The sequence below is a fragment of the Crocuta crocuta genome, unplaced genomic scaffold, assembly GCF_008692635.1.
Source record: "Crocuta crocuta isolate KB4526 unplaced genomic scaffold, BGI_CrCroc_1.0 scaffold64, whole genome shotgun sequence".
In the NCBI taxonomy this organism is placed as follows: Eukaryota; Metazoa; Chordata; class Mammalia; order Carnivora; family Hyaenidae; genus Crocuta; species Crocuta crocuta.
In genome coordinates, this window is record NW_027530640.1 from 12,714,688 (window position 1) to 12,731,602 (window position 16,915).

The 16,915-nt window shown below is 49.4% G+C and overlaps 3 protein-coding genes across 3 annotated transcripts; 2 read left to right on the forward strand and 1 right to left on the reverse strand.

Moving 5' to 3' along the window:
* Nucleotides 1-68: 68 nt before the first annotated feature.
* Nucleotides 69-2,105, forward strand: LOC144235255 (SLC35A4 upstream open reading frame protein). The gene is made up of 3 exons (XM_077768770.1): nt 69-226; nt 1,194-1,292; nt 1,908-2,105. Exons 1-3 carry the CDS (start codon nt 212-214, stop codon nt 2,103-2,105), a joined length of 312 nt encoding a protein of 103 aa, XP_077624896.1. The 5' UTR covers nt 69-211.
* A 419-nt stretch (nt 2,106-2,524) lies between these two features.
* On the forward strand, nt 2,525-4,414 carry SLC35A4 (solute carrier family 35 member A4). The gene has a single exon (XM_077768768.1). The coding sequence runs from the start codon at nt 2,530-2,532 to the stop codon at nt 3,502-3,504; it is 975 nt and encodes a 324-aa protein (XP_077624894.1). The 5' UTR covers nt 2,525-2,529; the 3' UTR covers nt 3,505-4,414.
* A 656-nt stretch (nt 4,415-5,070) lies between these two features.
* Nucleotides 5,071-16,698, reverse strand: LOC144235334 (uncharacterized). Its single transcript, XM_077768890.1, has 16 exons — nt 16,560-16,698; nt 16,240-16,358; nt 16,117-16,164; nt 15,852-15,971; nt 15,194-15,271; nt 14,856-14,938; nt 14,267-14,353; nt 14,073-14,189; nt 10,061-10,194; nt 8,793-9,001; nt 8,637-8,720; nt 7,165-7,219; nt 7,022-7,092; nt 6,424-6,591; nt 5,591-5,740; nt 5,071-5,512 (listed from the first exon to the last, which is right to left on the reverse strand). Exons 1-14 carry the CDS (start codon nt 16,696-16,698, stop codon nt 6,586-6,588), a joined length of 1,350 nt encoding a protein of 449 aa, XP_077625016.1. The 3' UTR covers nt 5,071-5,512; nt 5,591-5,740; nt 6,424-6,585.
* Nucleotides 16,699-16,915: the final 217 nt, after the last annotated feature.

Genomic DNA, 16,915 nt, shown 5'->3' on the forward strand with positions numbered 1-16,915 from the left:
TGCGCGCGCGGACACGCAGTTAGGGTCGTGCTGGAGAAGTCACGTGGGGCATATGAGAGAAGGAAGCCGCCAAGGCTCGGCCGACGGGAAAATACCTCTTCCACCCTTTCCAAAACTGCCCCGGAAGTACCTCCGCCCTCAGTAAAGATGGCCGTAGTACTTTGCAAGAGGGAGGCGGGGCTGCGCCTGCGCAACAAGTTCGGCGGGGAAGATGGCGGATGACAAGGTGAGTGAATGTAAGGATTATCTGCAGTGTGGGGTGGTCTTCATACCGTTCTAGTCCTTGGAAGAAGAGATAATGGAGCCTGTCTTGCTTGGGGATGCCCCTCATTTTCTCTAGGCGGGCTTTTACTCTTTTCGACTGCCTCAACATTGGGGAGTGGAATAGTGGAACCACTACACGAGGCAGGCAGAGCCCGGCATCTCCCAGGTGTCCTCTCTCCCGACCCTCACGGTCCTCAGTTACCGGCACACACTCAAACACATTCACTCTGACACACTCCTCACTCTTTTGCATTCCCTGGCCCCCGAAATTCCTGTCTTACAGACATGATGTTTCCAAGCCGCACGGACCCTCTATTCTCATTTAAATTCCCTTGGGCATACACTGAATTTTATACTTCTACGCGATTAAAACCACATAGTTCATTTACCAACACTCCTGCAGACAGCCACCCCACCCCAACCCCAGCCAGCGCATCCAATCACACATGTAGCTTCGGATGTCCTTGGGGGAAAAGAGGAAGAAGCCCAGGCAGAAATCAGATTTACCCCAGAGCTTCCAGGGTACTGCCTCAGGCCATAATTCACCACTGGTTTGGAAGTTCGGTATCATCCACGTATTTACTAAGTGCTTACCTGTCCCTGTGTGAGGCCTGAGGACACAGTAGACAAGACGGACCCATTGCTACCAATAGTCTATTCGGTAGTGCTTGCCTGATAAATCTAATTGAATGTGTCCTAGCATTTCCTCTTGTCTTACTACACATTGCTTGCTTTATAAAATTCCGAAAGGGTTGTCACAGATGCAGATCCCATCTGTCACCCCCTCCCTGGTCCCCGTGTGAATTCTTTACTTTTCAGTGCCTTTCATCTCAGGAAGTTTTTATTAAAAAACCACCCAGCCTCTGATAGACCTGAGCAGAGAATTGGGCCAGGTTAACCTGTTCGAGCCAGCTTCTCTCTTGTTCTAGGATTCTCTGCCCAAGCTTAAAGACCTGGCATTTCTCAAGAACCAGCTGGAACACCTGCAGCAGCGTGTGGAAGACGAAGTCAACAGTGGTGTGGGCCAGGTAAATCTGCATCTGCCCACCACTCTTTTCCACCCACCCCCCCACCTCTGGCCTTGGGCTTCATTGCCCAGTATGCTTTTGAAGGGGTGGTAGAGACTTACTCAACAAATGGTTGTTGAGTGCCTGTTTTCTGTGACCCCAAGGAAAGTTTCTCTAAGAAAATGATACTTGAACTGGTATCTTAAATAGAAGGTAACTAGATAGAGAGGGGAGGAGAGTTCATTTCAGGCAGATGGAACAACATACGCAAAGTTCTTCAAGTTGGAAGTAGCATGATGAACAGGAGGGATGAAAGTAGTTTAATTTGGCTCCAGTAATGGGGGAGCATGCTAGGAAGTAAGGTTGGAGAAACAAGTAGGGATCAGATTCCACAGGGACATTTCTGTAGCTTTGTGGTGGTAGGGTTCTGTGGTTGGAGCCTTCTAACCCCCAGGGTTCTGAGATTGTGTGATCAGGACTCCTAGGTTCTTTTTCTGCCTCCAGAATCTTTGGAGAGAATACTGCAGCTTTCCAGAGTAAGGAGAAGGTGGTGGGATGATTTAAGGCCAGCTTGAGTAGCTCTTGGTTAGAGAAGAGAGACCCTGGCTGAGTTTCCTTCTGCATTTTCCTCCACAGGATGGCTCACTCTTGTCCTCCCCATTCCTCAAGGGCTTCTTAGCCGGCTATGTGGTGGCAAAACTGAGGGCATCAGCAGTATTGGGCTTTGCTGTGGGTACCTGCACTGGGATCTACGCAGCTCAAGCATATGCTGTGCCTAATGTGGAGAAGACGTTGAGGGACTATCTTCGGTCATTGCGCAAGGGGCCCGACTAGCTCTGGATCCCATGGGGGAGGAAGGATGACCATCTTGGGTCTACAGGTAGAGGCCTTTCAACCACAGACACCATATCTGGCTTCCCCAGCCATCACCCATTTGCTATCTCCAACTTTTCCACAGCTTTCATTCCTGCTCTCCTTCTTGCAAAAGGTGAACAGTGGCTTATCAGCCAGTAGTCTGGACGCCCCTCCTTAACCCCATGGGACTGGTCTCAAGACTGTGGCATTTAGGGCCACCGACCCCTTCCTCTTCCAGCCCTGACTGTGGGGTTTGGAGCTGACTCCGATTTTCAGTATTCTCTTTAGCAATGTACCATGGCTCCTCCCTCCTACGAGCCGGCTCCATACCGATTTTCCCCAAACTTGTAATCCCCCCTGTTCCCTTGCTAGCTGCATAGGCCACCCAGGGTCTGGTTTGGGCATGAATGTAGAGGACGGGGGTATGCCAAGCCTGGGCCGTCCCAGGCAGGCCCGCTGGACCCTGATGCTACTCCTGTCCACTGCCATGTATGGTGCCCATGCCCCATTGCTGGCACTGTGCCATGTGAACGGCAGAGTGCCCTTCCGGCCCTCTTCAGCTGTGCTGCTGACTGAGCTGACCAAGCTACTGTTGTGCGCCTTCTCCCTCATGGTGGGCTGGCAAGCATGGCCTCAGGGGGCCCCTCCATGGCGCCAGGCTGCCCCCTTTGCGATATCAGCCCTTCTCTATGGCGCTAACAACAATCTGGTGATCTATCTTCAACGTTACATGGACCCCAGCACCTACCAGGTGCTGAGCAATCTCAAGATTGGAAGCACGGCCCTGTTCTACTGCCTCTGTCTTCGGCACCGCCTCTCTGCACGCCAGGGATTGGCACTGCTGCTGCTGATGGCAGCAGGGGCCTGCTATGCAGCTGGTGGTCTCCAAGACCCTGGAAGCACCCTTTCTGGCCCCCTGCCAGCAGCTGCTGCTGGCCCCATGTCCCTGCATGTCACTCCACTGGGACTACTGCTTCTCATCTTGTACTGCCTCATCTCGGGCCTGTCGTCCGTGTACACAGAGCTGCTCATGAAGCGACAGCGGCTGCCTCTAGCACTTCAGAACCTCTTCCTCTACACTTTTGGTGTGCTCCTGAATCTGGGTCTGCATGCAGGTGGCGGCCCTGGCCCCGGCCTCCTGGAGGGTTTCTCTGGTTGGGCAGCGCTTGTGGTGCTGAGCCAGGCACTAAATGGACTGCTTATGTCAGCAGTCATGAAGCACGGCAGCAGCATCACACGCCTCTTCGTTGTGTCCTGCTCCCTGGTGGTCAACGCCGTGCTCTCAGCAGCCTTGCTGCGGCTGCAGCTCACAGCTGCCTTCTTCCTGGCCACGCTGCTCATTGGCCTGGCTGTGCGCCTGTACTATGGCAGCCGCTAGTCCCTGACCACCTCCACCCGGACTCCTGACCCTGTAGATTGGGTGCCACCTCCGAGGCCTCCCCACCCTTCTTCAGCAGCCAGCCCCGTAACAAGTGCCTTGTGACAAACGCTGGGGAAGTGGGAGTAGCCAGGTTAGTCTCTGGAGGTGGGTGGAGGAAAGGTTACCCCAGGAAACGTGAAAACTGGATTTGCCCCAAGGTTCTTCTAGAATAAGGAAATGGGAGAGCATGAATACCCCGGCCTTAGAAGTGACTCCTCCCCAGTGGATCTCCACCTCATCCTGCATGAATGCAGTTGCTTCAAGTGGGGTGCAGGCAATAGTTGGCTTTCCTTGCCTCCTGTGGTCACCCCAGCAGACCCATTGCCCTGGTACTGACTACTCCAGCCCCGCTGTGGTACATGACTCCCCCAGAAGAGCTATCCACCTCCACTATAATGCAGGAAAGCCCAGCTGCCACAGATTATACACCCGTCATCCAGGCTACTCTTCCAAGCTCCCCTTGCTCCAGTGGCACCTGGAGACATTGCCCCCTGCTCCCTCAACAGCGCTGCTCTCCACACACACCCAGCCTTTTTCTGGAGACCCCAGAGAGGGCTGGAGCTTGACTCATCTCAGGGAATGTTGCCCCTGGGCCTTGGCTTAAGGCTACACTCCTGACCTCTCTCCTCACCCCAAAGGCCCTCTCAAAGCCCACTGTCCCTTCTACAGCTCCTAGGAGGTACCATTTTTCTCACTCTGGGTCCTGCCCCTGTCTAGCAGTGTCCCAGCTCTCAACAGCTTAGGGAAGCTCTAAAAAGAGTGACCTGGCACCAGGCACAGGGATATTTGGTGTAGTTCAATCAGTGTCTCTCTAACTGTAAGCAATAAGGTCTGAATAAAATGTTCTGGGGTGCGGTGGTTCCTGCAATTGGCTGTGATTGTCCTGTGTTATCTTTGTTGCGTGGCTTCTCTCAAACAGAATTTTGTTCCCCTGGTGCCCTGAAGGTCTTCATCTTGGGGTAACCGATAGACTAGGAGAAAAGACTTCTAGCCATTGCCAGGAGCATTATTTCCTTTGAGGAGTGGAGAGGAGACTGTTCTGTCACAATTTTTAAAATTTCTCTGAAGCACAAAACCTGGGCCCTGGAGAATTTGGAGGGATTCTTGGAAATAGAAGGTTCTGGGCCAGGCAGGACAAACCAAGTTTTAGGCTAGAAAACTCAGGGATTCAATACGGTTTTGATTGTTTTTTCCTCTAGTTCCCTCCCTGATATTCCTGCCTCTCATCTCTTCTCATAGCCAGAGGAACATCAGGCCCTGTTCCTGTGGGAGCATACCTAGTAAGCTTAAAAAAAAAAAACAAAAAAAAACTGCAAACCTACTGAAGAATCTGAGTAGGGGGTTGGGAATCTTTTTTTTTTTTTTCTTTTTTCTTTAATAAGCTCTCAGTGATTCTGATGCACACTTCAGCTTGTGAACCACTGCAACGTGCAGTGTAGAACTATAGTTCTAACAGACTTGAATTTCAATTCTGGTTCTGTCATTTATTGGTGGACTGTCCTCGGACAGTTACTTAACCTCTCCTAGCTTTAGTTGCCTTATCTGAAATGAGGATCAAGTGGCACGTACTACTACCTAGAGTAGTGGAAAAGGCTAAAATGAAGTGGTGGATATTAGGCGCTTAGCAGGGAGTGACACAAGACCTGGCTAGTGGTACCATTCATTAGCCATAGTGAAAGCATGGTTATTGCGTACCAGCTCCCCCTCCCTTCTGGGACCCTGAAGAGAGAGGAAGCTGTCCCTGAAGGATTACTGATCACCAGACCTCTCCCCAGGGCATCAATCCAGTAAGACTGGCCCCAGCCTAGTCTACATCCTGCTGAAGCTGCTGGTTCTGGGCTTGGAGCTCCTGGTTCTGTGTGGCCAGTCTGAGCGTGTCTTGCAGGATACCAGCCAGCAGGCTGCGGTGGTGATGCTCTGTGGTCATGGCTTGCTCCTCCCACAGCCCTCGCCAGGCTCGAAATACCTGTGCCCAGATTCAGAGATGCCTGTCAGTCAGTCAGCCTTGGAACCATCTCAAGGCCTGCCTTCTGTCCCCACTGACCTGCAGTGTGTGGCATGTCCGAGCCCGGGCAGCCTGCACGTGCAGGTCATACAGGGCTATGAGGTCCTGCTCTGCAGCATCTCGCTCTTCCTGAAGGGCCTCCAGCTGAAGTCTCCAGAGTGTCTGCTGCTGGCGCCACCTCTGCTTCTCCTGGTAGTTAGATTTGGAAACTGTGGATCAGAGAGGTGACCTAACCTGTCAAAAGTTTGCATGGCTAATGAGGGACACAACTGAGATGACACATGCCCTCCAATGGTTCACTGTCATTCTTAGGGTAAAGTCCAAGTTCAGAGGCATGGCACACACTGGTGTCTTTAGCCTTACCTCTGACCATGTACTTGCCGGCCCCACCAGATGGACAATTTGCAATACCCACACTGTACTTTGCCGTTGCTTCCCTCTGAACCCTTACTCATAGACTATGATTCCCAGAACATATCCTTCCATCCCCTCACGCACACAAGTTTTGATTTCTAATTTGTGCAAACAAGTGTATTTATTCAGTGCCCCTATGTAATGAGCATGAACTGCCCACGTGGAATTCAGGCTAGCGAATTCCTCTGGCCGATTTGTTTTTCAAGTCTCACCCTAGATGCCATCTTTGCTCCTCACCAGCCTGAGTCAGGCACTCTTCTTTGTTCCCACAAGCCCCTAACCTCCTATATCACTGCACTTAGCCCTGAAAATTGCTACATCTGTTCCCCATGAAGCTATGAGGACCATGAAAGAGGGTATGGCCCAGTTTGTTGTGACTGAGGCTGGATCCCAGCCCCCAGTACAGTGCCTGGACCAATTAGAAGAAGCCTCAAGTCCCCTACTTGACCCTCCCTTACCTCCTTTCCAGCCACCAGGCCTTTGACCTGGTCATGTGCCACCTCTTTCTCCTCCTGTTCCAAATGCTTCAGTTCCTGTTGGATCCATATCTGGTGCTGTTCTTGAAGTCTCTTCCTCCGTGCCTGGGCCAAGAAGAACTGCAGGGCCACATCTGGGGCGTGCTAGGCCTAGGTGGCATTAGTCTAGGCTCAGCCAGAAGCCTGTGTGTGCCACAGCCTTGGGACACAGGGCCAAACTTAGCAACAGAACCCCACTACCAGGGCTGCTCTTACAACTACATCCGGGACCTAACTGGCCTGTAACAGCCTATAGCCTGGACAGAGACTTGGAGGCCATGGGAGAAAGGAGAGGTATTGGCTCTGCAAATAGGTGCCATGGAGGCCTTAAGGATCCAATACCCCTAATGTGACCCATTATGAAAACAGCCTTCCCATGCCCCTCTCTTAGGAATCATAGTCCGCCAGGTCCTCTCTTTGTCAGAAGCTCCATATTTGTCCCTGATGTTGGGGCACAGAAGCAGTAGACCTATTAGCTGCGCTCTGCAACTCTTCAGTCCCCCAAGAGTTTCCAGCTGGTCTGGGGTACATGAGGTATTACCTCTTCCTCAGAGTCCCTTGGAGGATGCTTTTGGCGGAGCCCAGGTCCTAGAGATGCTGTTATTCCTACCACTGGAGGAAAATGCAATTAAGCCCACCAAAGGTGGAGAAGACACCCAGCTCCACCCCAAGCCCCAAACCCACCTTTGGGCTCTCCCTGGAAGCCTGGCCTGTGGCTTGCTGTTGAATCTATCACCTGCTGAGAATATATTAAGAATGGGAATTCCATCCCCTTCCTCCTAGGATTGCATGCATTAAGCTCAGGACTTTGAAATTAGACAGATCAGGGTCCCTGCCCCTCCTTTCCTCAGCTGTATGATCTCAGGCAGGTGTCTAATCTTTTGAATCCATGTCCTCATCTGTAAAATGGAACTGCTAAAAGTTGTAGAGGGGTACCTGGGTGGCTCAGTGAGCATCCAACTTCAGCTCAGGTCATGATCTCAGCGTTTGTGAGTTCAAGCCCTGCATCGGCTGTCAGTACAGAGCCTGCTTTGGACCCTCTGTCTTCCTCTTTTTCTGCCCCTCTCCTGCTCTCTCTCTCTCTCAAAAAAACAAAACAAAAAACAAAAAAATATTTTTTAAAAAGTTGTAGAGGGCCGCCTGTGTGGCTCAGTGGGTTAAGCGTCCAACTTCGGCTCAGGTCGTGATTTCACAGTTCTTGGGTTTGAGTCCCATGTTGGGCTCTGTGCTGACAGCTCAGAGCCTGGAGCCTGCTTCAGATTCTGTGTCTCCCTCTCTTTCTGCCCCTTCCTCTTCCTCTCAAAAAATAAAGCATTAAAAAAAAAATTTTTTTTTAACGTAGAGAGCATGAAATGAGATACGGCACCCAAAGCCCTGAGTAGTGGCAGACACTGCTCAATAAATGGGAGCTTACATGCCTAAGTCCCAAAGCTCAGGGCTGTAAAAACAAGTTGTAACTAACTGAAAAGGGAAGGACCAGGAGAAGGTGAACAGGAGCAGCATTTCAGCCACTCTTTGGCAAATCCTGGAAGACAGCACCCCCTTCTGCACAGAAGAGGCTATGCATCCTAAGCAGATGCAAAAGCACTGTATTGAAGCTAAGGACTTGGGTGTTTGTACCTCTACTACCTTTGATTATCTCAGGGACCCTGAGACGATCTGGCCTCTACTTAATCTCTTCAATCCTTCTCTCTTGACTCTTCCTCAAACTATTCTACAGCAAAATGACCTGCTTGCAGTCCCCGAAAAAGATCAAGCTCTTACTTCCAAGACTTGGCCTATTATTTTCTGTGCCTGGAATGTGTGTTCTTCACTCATCTTTGCTGGCTACCTCCTTCAGAAATCAACGTCCCCCAGGAAGTGATCCTTTCCTCTCTTGCCAAGACTAAATTAGATGCCCCACAGAACCCTGTGTTGATAAGGCCTTCTGAGCACTAATCATGGTGTTATAATTGCTTCTCTCCAGAAGACTGCAAATTCCATGAGGGATTTTCCAGGTCCTACATGGCACTATCTCTGACATAGTGAGAAGTCACTAAAATGTTTGGAAATCAATAAATTAGTGAACAAAGAAAGGGACTCCTCACAGTGCTCTGTAAACAGAAATGAAGGCAGACATCTATAGGGCTCCTAAGAGGTTGAACCAGAAAACATACCTGCAGTTCTGGGAGCCCCACAGCCTTGGCTTTGACCCCTTTGAGCATCCAGCTTCCTAGGCACTGGCTCCAGGCTTTTACAACCTATGGAGAGATGGTTTCAGGTAGGCTCCAACCATTGCTGTCTTCAGCATCTCCAGGCCTCACCTTGCTTACCTGCAACTCTCGCAGTGCCCTGCCCAGCTGGCTGAGCCCCCTTTCTGTCAGGATGTCCCCAAGGAGGCCTGAACGCAGGCTCTTCAGGCTAGCCCGGCGGGCACGTGCCGCTTCTACTGCATCCCACAGGGTGGGCTTCACCTGTTTCACTTGCATCCTCCTTCCTGCAGCCCCCAACAGAGCAGCTTTGAGCAAGCTCAGGGAGCCACCTAGTAAGGGGAGACAGGGTGAATCACTCCTTCTGGACTTCAAAGCACACTGCCTGTAATACTTTTAAGTTTTATTAATACTATTTACAAAAATAGCTAACACCTGTCAGGCTTTTACATGGGCTTGGTGGCACTGTGCTAAGGCTTTTCGTGGATCGCCTCTTTTTATCCACACAACACTCCAATGAAGCAGCAACTCTAGTTTGTTCTGCCTACCCCCACATTCTCCAGATGAAGCAAATGGAGCTCAGAGAGGTCAAGCAACTCCCTGGTGAGTGGCAGAGCTGAAACTTAAGCCCAATTCTGTCTGACATTAAAGCCCTGTGCCCTTAATCAGGATACCAAACTGGCCTATGGATAAACATACTTTTGTCCTTCACTGCTTTATCCTTAAGGGCATTTTTCTTCCTCACTCATAAGGCCTGGCACAGTACGTGGTCTGGGACTATGTTAGCCAAATTAATGTGTGCTTATTAATTTTGGATACAGACAGCCAGACTTTTTCTTTCGTTTTTACTTTTATTATAGACAATTTCAAACACATACAAAGTATAGGAAATTCAATCTACTTTTCACCCAGCTTCAATAATTATCAACTCACAGCCATTCTTGTTTGATCTATACCCTCCACTTGACCTCCCCTGAGTCTCTGACCTCATATCATTTCAAAGAGGCCTGATTTTTAATGAGTGTATGAAAATAGGCAAGTTCTTTCCCTTCTCTGACCCTCCCTTTCCTCATTTATAAATTAGGCCTCCCTCCCTAACTTAGAAGTGTCTCATGGGTTTGTGGTAAGAATAAAAGATACTAGTGTAAAAATGCTTGGTAAACTGTTGAAAGCCTCTGAAGGGCAAGGGGTTGCTTTTATGATCAGCCCTGTCTCTCCAGACTTTGGCATCCTAGCCATACTGTCTAGGTTCAGACCTGTCTGAATCTTGACCCTCCCAGAAGTCAGGCTCTCTCTGTACTGGGGTGGGGGCTGCAGCTCTGTTGGTGAGAGGGTGGCATAAGTTAGATGCCAGAGCTTCCTAAAGAACCCCACACCCTTCCCCAGGCCACCTTGAGGGTCCAGGCGAAGAAGAAGAGCAGTGTAGTTGTTTCCTTCCAGGAGCTGTGACACGATCCAAGGCAGAGTGCCCTCTACCTCCTCACCAATAACCTTACCAGCCAACACCTGAAGCAGGGGACAATCTCTGCCAGAAGGAGAGAGGAAGAAAGGAGGTGTCCTTTGGTGGATGGGGAAAGAAATTGACCTAAATCACATCTAATGGAAAGGTTGACTATTTCCAGAATTTTGGTGCACCACCATGCAGATTTGCAACCTTGCATAGATCTTCATTTTATTTTATTATATTTTAGCTACACAAATAATATATTCTCATGGTGTAAAATTAAATTTGTCTATCTGATAAGGGACTTGTATCCAGAACATTTATTTATTTATTTATTTATTTATTTATGCTTTATTTATTTATTTTTATTTTTGGGGGGGGCATGAGTGAGTGATCGAGGGGCAGAGAGAGAGAATCCCAGCAGGGCTATTTCCGAGAATGAGAGAGAGAGAGAGAGAGAGACAACGAGCAGGGCAGGGTCAGAGAGAGAGGGAGACACAGAATCTGAAGCAGGCTCCAGGTTCTGAACTAGCTGTTAGCACAGAGCCCGACACGGGGCTCAAACCCATGAACCATGATATCATGACCTGAGCCGAAGTCGGACGCTTAACCAGCTGAGCCACCCAGGCGCCCCTTGAGCTGACAGTCTTGAGATCAAGAGTCTCATGCCTTACCGACTGAGCCACCCAGGTGCCCCTAATCACCCAATTTAAAATGGCAAAGCAAGGTGACATCCACAAAAATGGCAGAGTGTGGATCTGTAGGGATCTGTCCTTTTCCAGCAGCATGTGGAAAAAACGGTCAGAATCAACCTTACTGGCACTCTGGGGGACAGTGAAAGGTTTACAGCAAGCAAGTGAATGCTTACCCAGGAGAAAGGCAACTTAAATATGTTGAGATGTTTGTGGTATTTTAACTTAACCTAGTCCGAACCTTCTTCCCAGCACAGAAGTGGTCTTCAAGACAACAGCCCACACTTCTGGTGGGGGTGCTTGGCTCTGGAGGGAGCAGAGCAGATTTTGTTCCCAAAGAACTGTTCCTTGTTTTGACTTTCTAGGGTTTCCCCCAAAGGACTGACAAAAAGGGCTTCCTGTTGTTTCCCTTAGAACTCTCTCAGGGCAGAGCAGCTATCCTAGATGATATCCCTCAAAACACTGAAAGATGAAAGAACAAGCCAAAATAACAGTTGGGACAAACAACAGGTCCATGGAAAGACTGGGGAGAAAAGTTGGGGAGTCAGATTGGAGGGGTTGGAGGATAAGGAAAATTTCCCCATGCACGAGGACTCTAGAAAGCCACACACATGTCTAGGGCAGGATCCAGGCTGAGAAAAGACCTGAGAAGATTGCAAGTTTTCATCTCTGGTTTTATAAGCTCAGTGCAAGCAGGAAGTGAGGCTAAGGCAGAGATGTAATTGAATGGCAAAGCACGGAAGGACTGACCCAACACAGAGCCAATTTATGGAAAGGTGGAGATTTTTAAATTTTCTTTTGTTTCTTCCTCTTTTTCTTCCTGTAAAAAGAATGTTTTGGTCCTAGTAGGTTAAGGAATTCAATGTCAGGTCACTAGCTAACCACTGAGATAACAGAATGGAGACTTCAGTGGCGACAAAGAACCCAGTCTTTGCAAGACTTGTTTGGAAAGGTAACTAAGCAAAGAGATAGTTGCAGCCCACAGCAAGCAACAATGCAAACCCTGAAGGGGATGGGGAATCCTTTTTTAGAATTCCCACACTGTCATATTAAAAATGTCAGAGCCTAAGGAAAAGAAATGGAGAAGTAAGAGACCAACATAATAGGGGCGCCTGGGTGGCTCAGTCGGTTAAACGTCCGACTTGGGCTCAGGTCATGATCTCACGGTTCGTGGGTTCGAGCCCCACGTTGGGCTCTGTGCTGACAGCTCGCTCCCTCTCTCACTGACCCTCCCCTGCTCACTCTGCTGTCTCTCTCTGAAATAAATAAAACATTAAAAAAAAAAGAGAGAGAGAGAGGCCAACATAATAAAGAATATAATCTTTACAAAAACAAAAATTCTCAAATTGGCCAGTTTCCAACCAAAAAAATATCTGGCATGTAAAGAAAGATGTATGGCCCACCCACAGGGAAAAAAACTTAATAGAAACTGTCTTTGAGGAAGCACAGACATTGGATTTACTACACAAAGACTTTAATCCAACTGTCTTAAATATGCTCAGAAAAGTAAAGGAAATCAAGATAATGATGTCTCAATGAATAGAATACACCAATAGAAGAACAGAAGTTATAAAAAGGAACCAAATAGAGGGGTGCCTGGCTGGCTTAGTGGAGCATGCGAGGCTTGATCTTGGGGTTGAGTTTGTGCCCCATGTTGGGTGTATAGCTTACTTAATAAAATAAAATAAATAGGAACCAAGTAGAAGTTCTGGAACTGAATAGTACCTGAAATCATAAATTCCCTAGAGAGCAGATTTGAGTGGGCACAAGAAAGAATCTCAGCAAAGTTGAAAATAGGTCAAATAAAATTATGCAGAAAGAACAAAGAATGAAAGAAAATGAGCCTAAGGGACCAGTGGATGCATGAAGTGTATAAATACATGGAAAATGGGAATCTCAGAGGCAGAAGAGAGAGAAAAGGGGGCAGAAAGAATATTTGAAGAAATAATGCTCAAAAATTCCCCAAATTTATGAAATACATGAATCTATGCATCCCAGAAGATCAACAAATTCCAAGAAGGATAAATTCAAAGAGATTCATGCCAAGACACATTATAATCAAACTATCAAAAGCCAAAGAGAGAGGGGTGCCTGGGTGGCTCAGTAGGTTAAGCGTCCAACTTCGGCTCAGGTCAGATCTCACAGGTCATGGGTTCGAGCTCCGCATCAGGCTCTATGCTGACAGCTCAGAGCCTGGAGCCTGTTTCAGATTCTGTGTCTCCCTCTCTCTCTGCCCCTCCCCCACTCATGCTCTGTCTCTGTCTGTCTCAAAAATAAATAAACTATTAAAAAAAATTTCTTTTTAAACCAAAGAGAGAATCTTGAAAACAGCATAAGAGAAGCAACTTGGTATATATGAGTGATCCTCCGTAAGAATGAAAACCAATTTCCCATCAGAAATTGTGGAGGCCAGGGGTGCCTGGCTGACTCAGTCAGTAGAGCGTGCGACTTGAGTTCGAGCCCCAAGTTGGACGTAGAGATGACTTAAAAATAAAATCTTAAAAAGAAGAAAGGAAGGAAGGAAGGAAGGAAGGAAGGAAGAAAGAAAGAAAGAAAGAAAGAAAGAAAGAAAGAAAGAAAGAAAGAAAGAAAGAAAGAAAGAAAGAAAGAAAGAAAGAAAGAAAGGGATTATGGAGACCAGAAGGCAGTGAGATGACACATTTAAAGTGCTGGAAGGGGGGGTGCCTGGGTGGCTGAGTCGGTTGAATGTCCAATTCTTGCTTTCCAAGGGTGGTGGGATGGAGGCCCACATCAGCATCGAACCTGCTTAGGTTTTTCTCCCCCCCCCGCCTCTCGTTCACTCTCCCTCTCTCCCCTGCCTGTTCTCTTTCTCTCTCTAAAAATAATGCTTGGTCTCAGAGCCAAGAGCCTGCTTCAAGTTCTATGTCTCCCTCTCTCTCTGCCCCTCCCCTGCTTGCACTCTGCCTCTCTCTCAAAAATAAATAAACATTTAAAAAAAGGGGGCGCCTGGNAAATAAATAAAGTAGTTAATTAATTAATAAAAATAATGCTGGGGAAAAAGTGTGTCAACTAAGAATTCCATATTTGGCAAAACTATCCTTCAAGAACATGTGAGAAATTAAGGTATTCCCAGGTTAGTAAAAGCTGAAGGAGTCTGTTGCCAGTAGACCTGCCTTGTAAGGAATGCTAAAGGAGGGAGTCCTTCACTGTGTCAGACTCTGAGGCTGCCCTGGGTCTCTGCATCCATACTTCAGCCACACCCCCACCCTGCTCCCTAAAGCAGTCAGAGAATTCCATCAGACTTACAGGACTCTGGGGATCTGCAGGATCCTCAAGGCCCCTCGCCACATACCCTGGGTCCCAGGCCCCTCAGGAGGGTCAGGCCCTAGGCAGGACATGGTGATGGTGAGCAGAGAGCAGGCCCTGTGGAGGAAAGGGTAGGATGAGGCCAAATGCCTAAGGGATAGGGGTGGGGGTGACAGGTGCCCTCCTGTCCTCACCTGCCTTCATCCCCTGCAGCCTGTAAGTACAGCTCTGAGGCAGCTCTTGAGTCAGACACCTCCACCTCACTGGCATCTTCCACCACCCTGGAGGACGGGGAGGCTGAGCTCAACACCTAAGCACCAGAGTTCTGTCCAGCCCCCCAGAACCTCTGCATGGGGAGTCCATTGGGGTTCCAAGAGCCTATAAGAACCATCCCCAAGGTTCTAAGCTCAGTATATCCCCTGAAAGCCTTTCATCTTCATGATCTTTTTTCTCCTGTCATCTGCCCAGTGAGGGAAACAGGCTGGCTAGGATTGCTCACATCTCACAGATGGAGAAGCTGAAGTTCTGCTCAGCGAGATGCTCACATCACCCAGATGGTAATGACTGAGTTGAAGAGATGTAGATGGATAAGGTAAAAAGAGTGAGAGGGCTGGGGATACTGGCTACAGGGAATAGGGTGAGCAGGCGTGATTAGCACAGCCCCAAGTGCAGAGCTTCCCTTCTGCATCGCAATGGGGAGAAACCACTCACAGCTGGGTTTGGGGGTGTCAGCCCTGCCTTAAGGCAAGCACCCTCAGATCCCATTGGGCCCTGGACACTCACAAGCCCAGAGGGGACACATCTAGCACTGTTAGGTTCTCTCTCCCTGGAGAGAGCAGGTCCCGAATCCTTCCACTGGGGCTGAGCTGCAATCACACAAGCACAGCACCAATTATAAACAGCCTTTCCCAGACTTCGTCTCACATGATCCTCCCGCTGGGGCTCCGTGGATCAACATTCAGCCATTTCAGACAGGAAATAGGAAACCTCAGAGAGGCAAGCCCACACTGGTGAGTGGCTGGTGAGGCTAGACTCGATCTCTTCTGGCTGCCCTTGAGCCCCAGGCCCTTTCCACAGCAGTGCCATTGGCTTCCAGGGCTCCCCTCCCTGTAGGGTCTCACCTGCACCAGGCTAAGGGTGGTAACTCCAGGAACAAGTCCCCTGTGGGGCAGAGCTTCCTCAAACAGCATCTGCAACAGCTAAAGTGGAAAATGGGGTTCAGTAGGGAGGGAGACAGGATCTGTCCTTCAACATTTTCGTGAGGGTGAAGTCTGTGCCTGGTTCTATGCTAGGTGCTGCGGACAGAGGGACCCAGTGTCCAAGACACAAACAGCCCCAGCTCTCACAGTTCACAGCCAGCCAGTCAAAGGAGCAGGCATTTTCAGTGAGACCTGCTGTTTCCTAAGGCAGGGGCCTATGTCAAGGTCTGAGGCAGCTATTTTGATTTGGGGGCATTTTGATGAAGCCCTGAAAACAAAGCTTTCAAGTTTATTATCAGTATTATGAAAAACTGTGAACATTAGACCTCGCTGGATATTTCATCTTTGCACACCACCCCATACTGACCCTCACCCTATGGGCGCCAACCTCCCACCTTCCCCGACCTCTCAATAGCTGCCTAAATTGACCCTGGGAAAACATCAGCGCACTACAGGAATCCCAGGGAGGGGAACCAAGTCCGTTGGGGGTGGGGGGGAGGGAAGTTTCTCAAAGGTATCCTGGAGGAAACAAGACCTGAGTTTCATGAGACCTATGCCTGGTGGCTCCTCTGGGACTCACCTGAGGTACAAGCCGAGGTGCCTCTGTTTCCCGACCCCGAAGCAGTAGGGACACACTATACCCTTGGGCCACCAAGCCTAGTGTGGACTGGACTCGTGCTAGCAGCTCCTGCTCAGCCTCCTGCAGGGGACACAGGCATATCCTCTGGTCTCAAGTGCCCTGACCCAGCCCGCCTGAGCAATGGGCTTGGGAAACACTTAGCACTCCAGGATCCAGAAGCCTAAGGATTCCCATCCACCTCCCTTCTCCCTACAACACCCCCTACCTGAGCAGCATCAGAGCTCAGGACTCTGTCAAAGGTGATGCATTGTTCCTGTGGGGGAAGACTAGGCTCAGCATTGTCACTCCCATCTTCCAGGGACTCACCCACACCCCATCCCATTTCTACCTGAGTGTCTAGAGTCTCCAGTGGAAGCAGGCAGATGCTCTGGGGCCCCTTCGGAAGCAGTGTGGGGCAACAGGTCTCCTCAGGGCCTGGAAGGATGGACTGTATATCAACTGTCAAGCCTAAGTCCGGCCCTCAGCTTTGGCCTCAATTTCCTAACCTAGAATACTAATGAGCACAGGATCAGAGCCCCTGAGAGGCAGCGCTTCCTCAAAAAGCTTCTGCAGCAGCTAAAGCTATAAAATGGCCTCGCCCTTCCCCTCTCCCAGGAGGCTCCCCAAGGCTGCATAATCTCTAAGAGTGAATGTGTAAGGCCTTCTTACCTGATCTTCTTCCACTCTCAACTTCTACCACCACGGTCAGCCTGGCCTGAGGTTTGTCCATGAGGGCTGGGGGCGCTGAGCTGCCCTGGCCCAAACCAGCCTTTGCACTTGCGGACTCTCCACAATCCATGGCTTCCATGCCTCTCAGATTCCCCTCAATAATTCATCTCCCTGATCTGCAGGTACTGGGTAGGGCCTCTAAATAACAGCTCATCAAAGGAGGTGATAGTCCCCTCTTTTATGAGTGAGCCAGACATTGTATGGAATTCTTCTTTGTTTCCTCTTTTGAAAAATGTCAAACACATACAACTGTAGAGAGAAAGTATGAGCCTCCAAGCACCCACCTACATTAATTG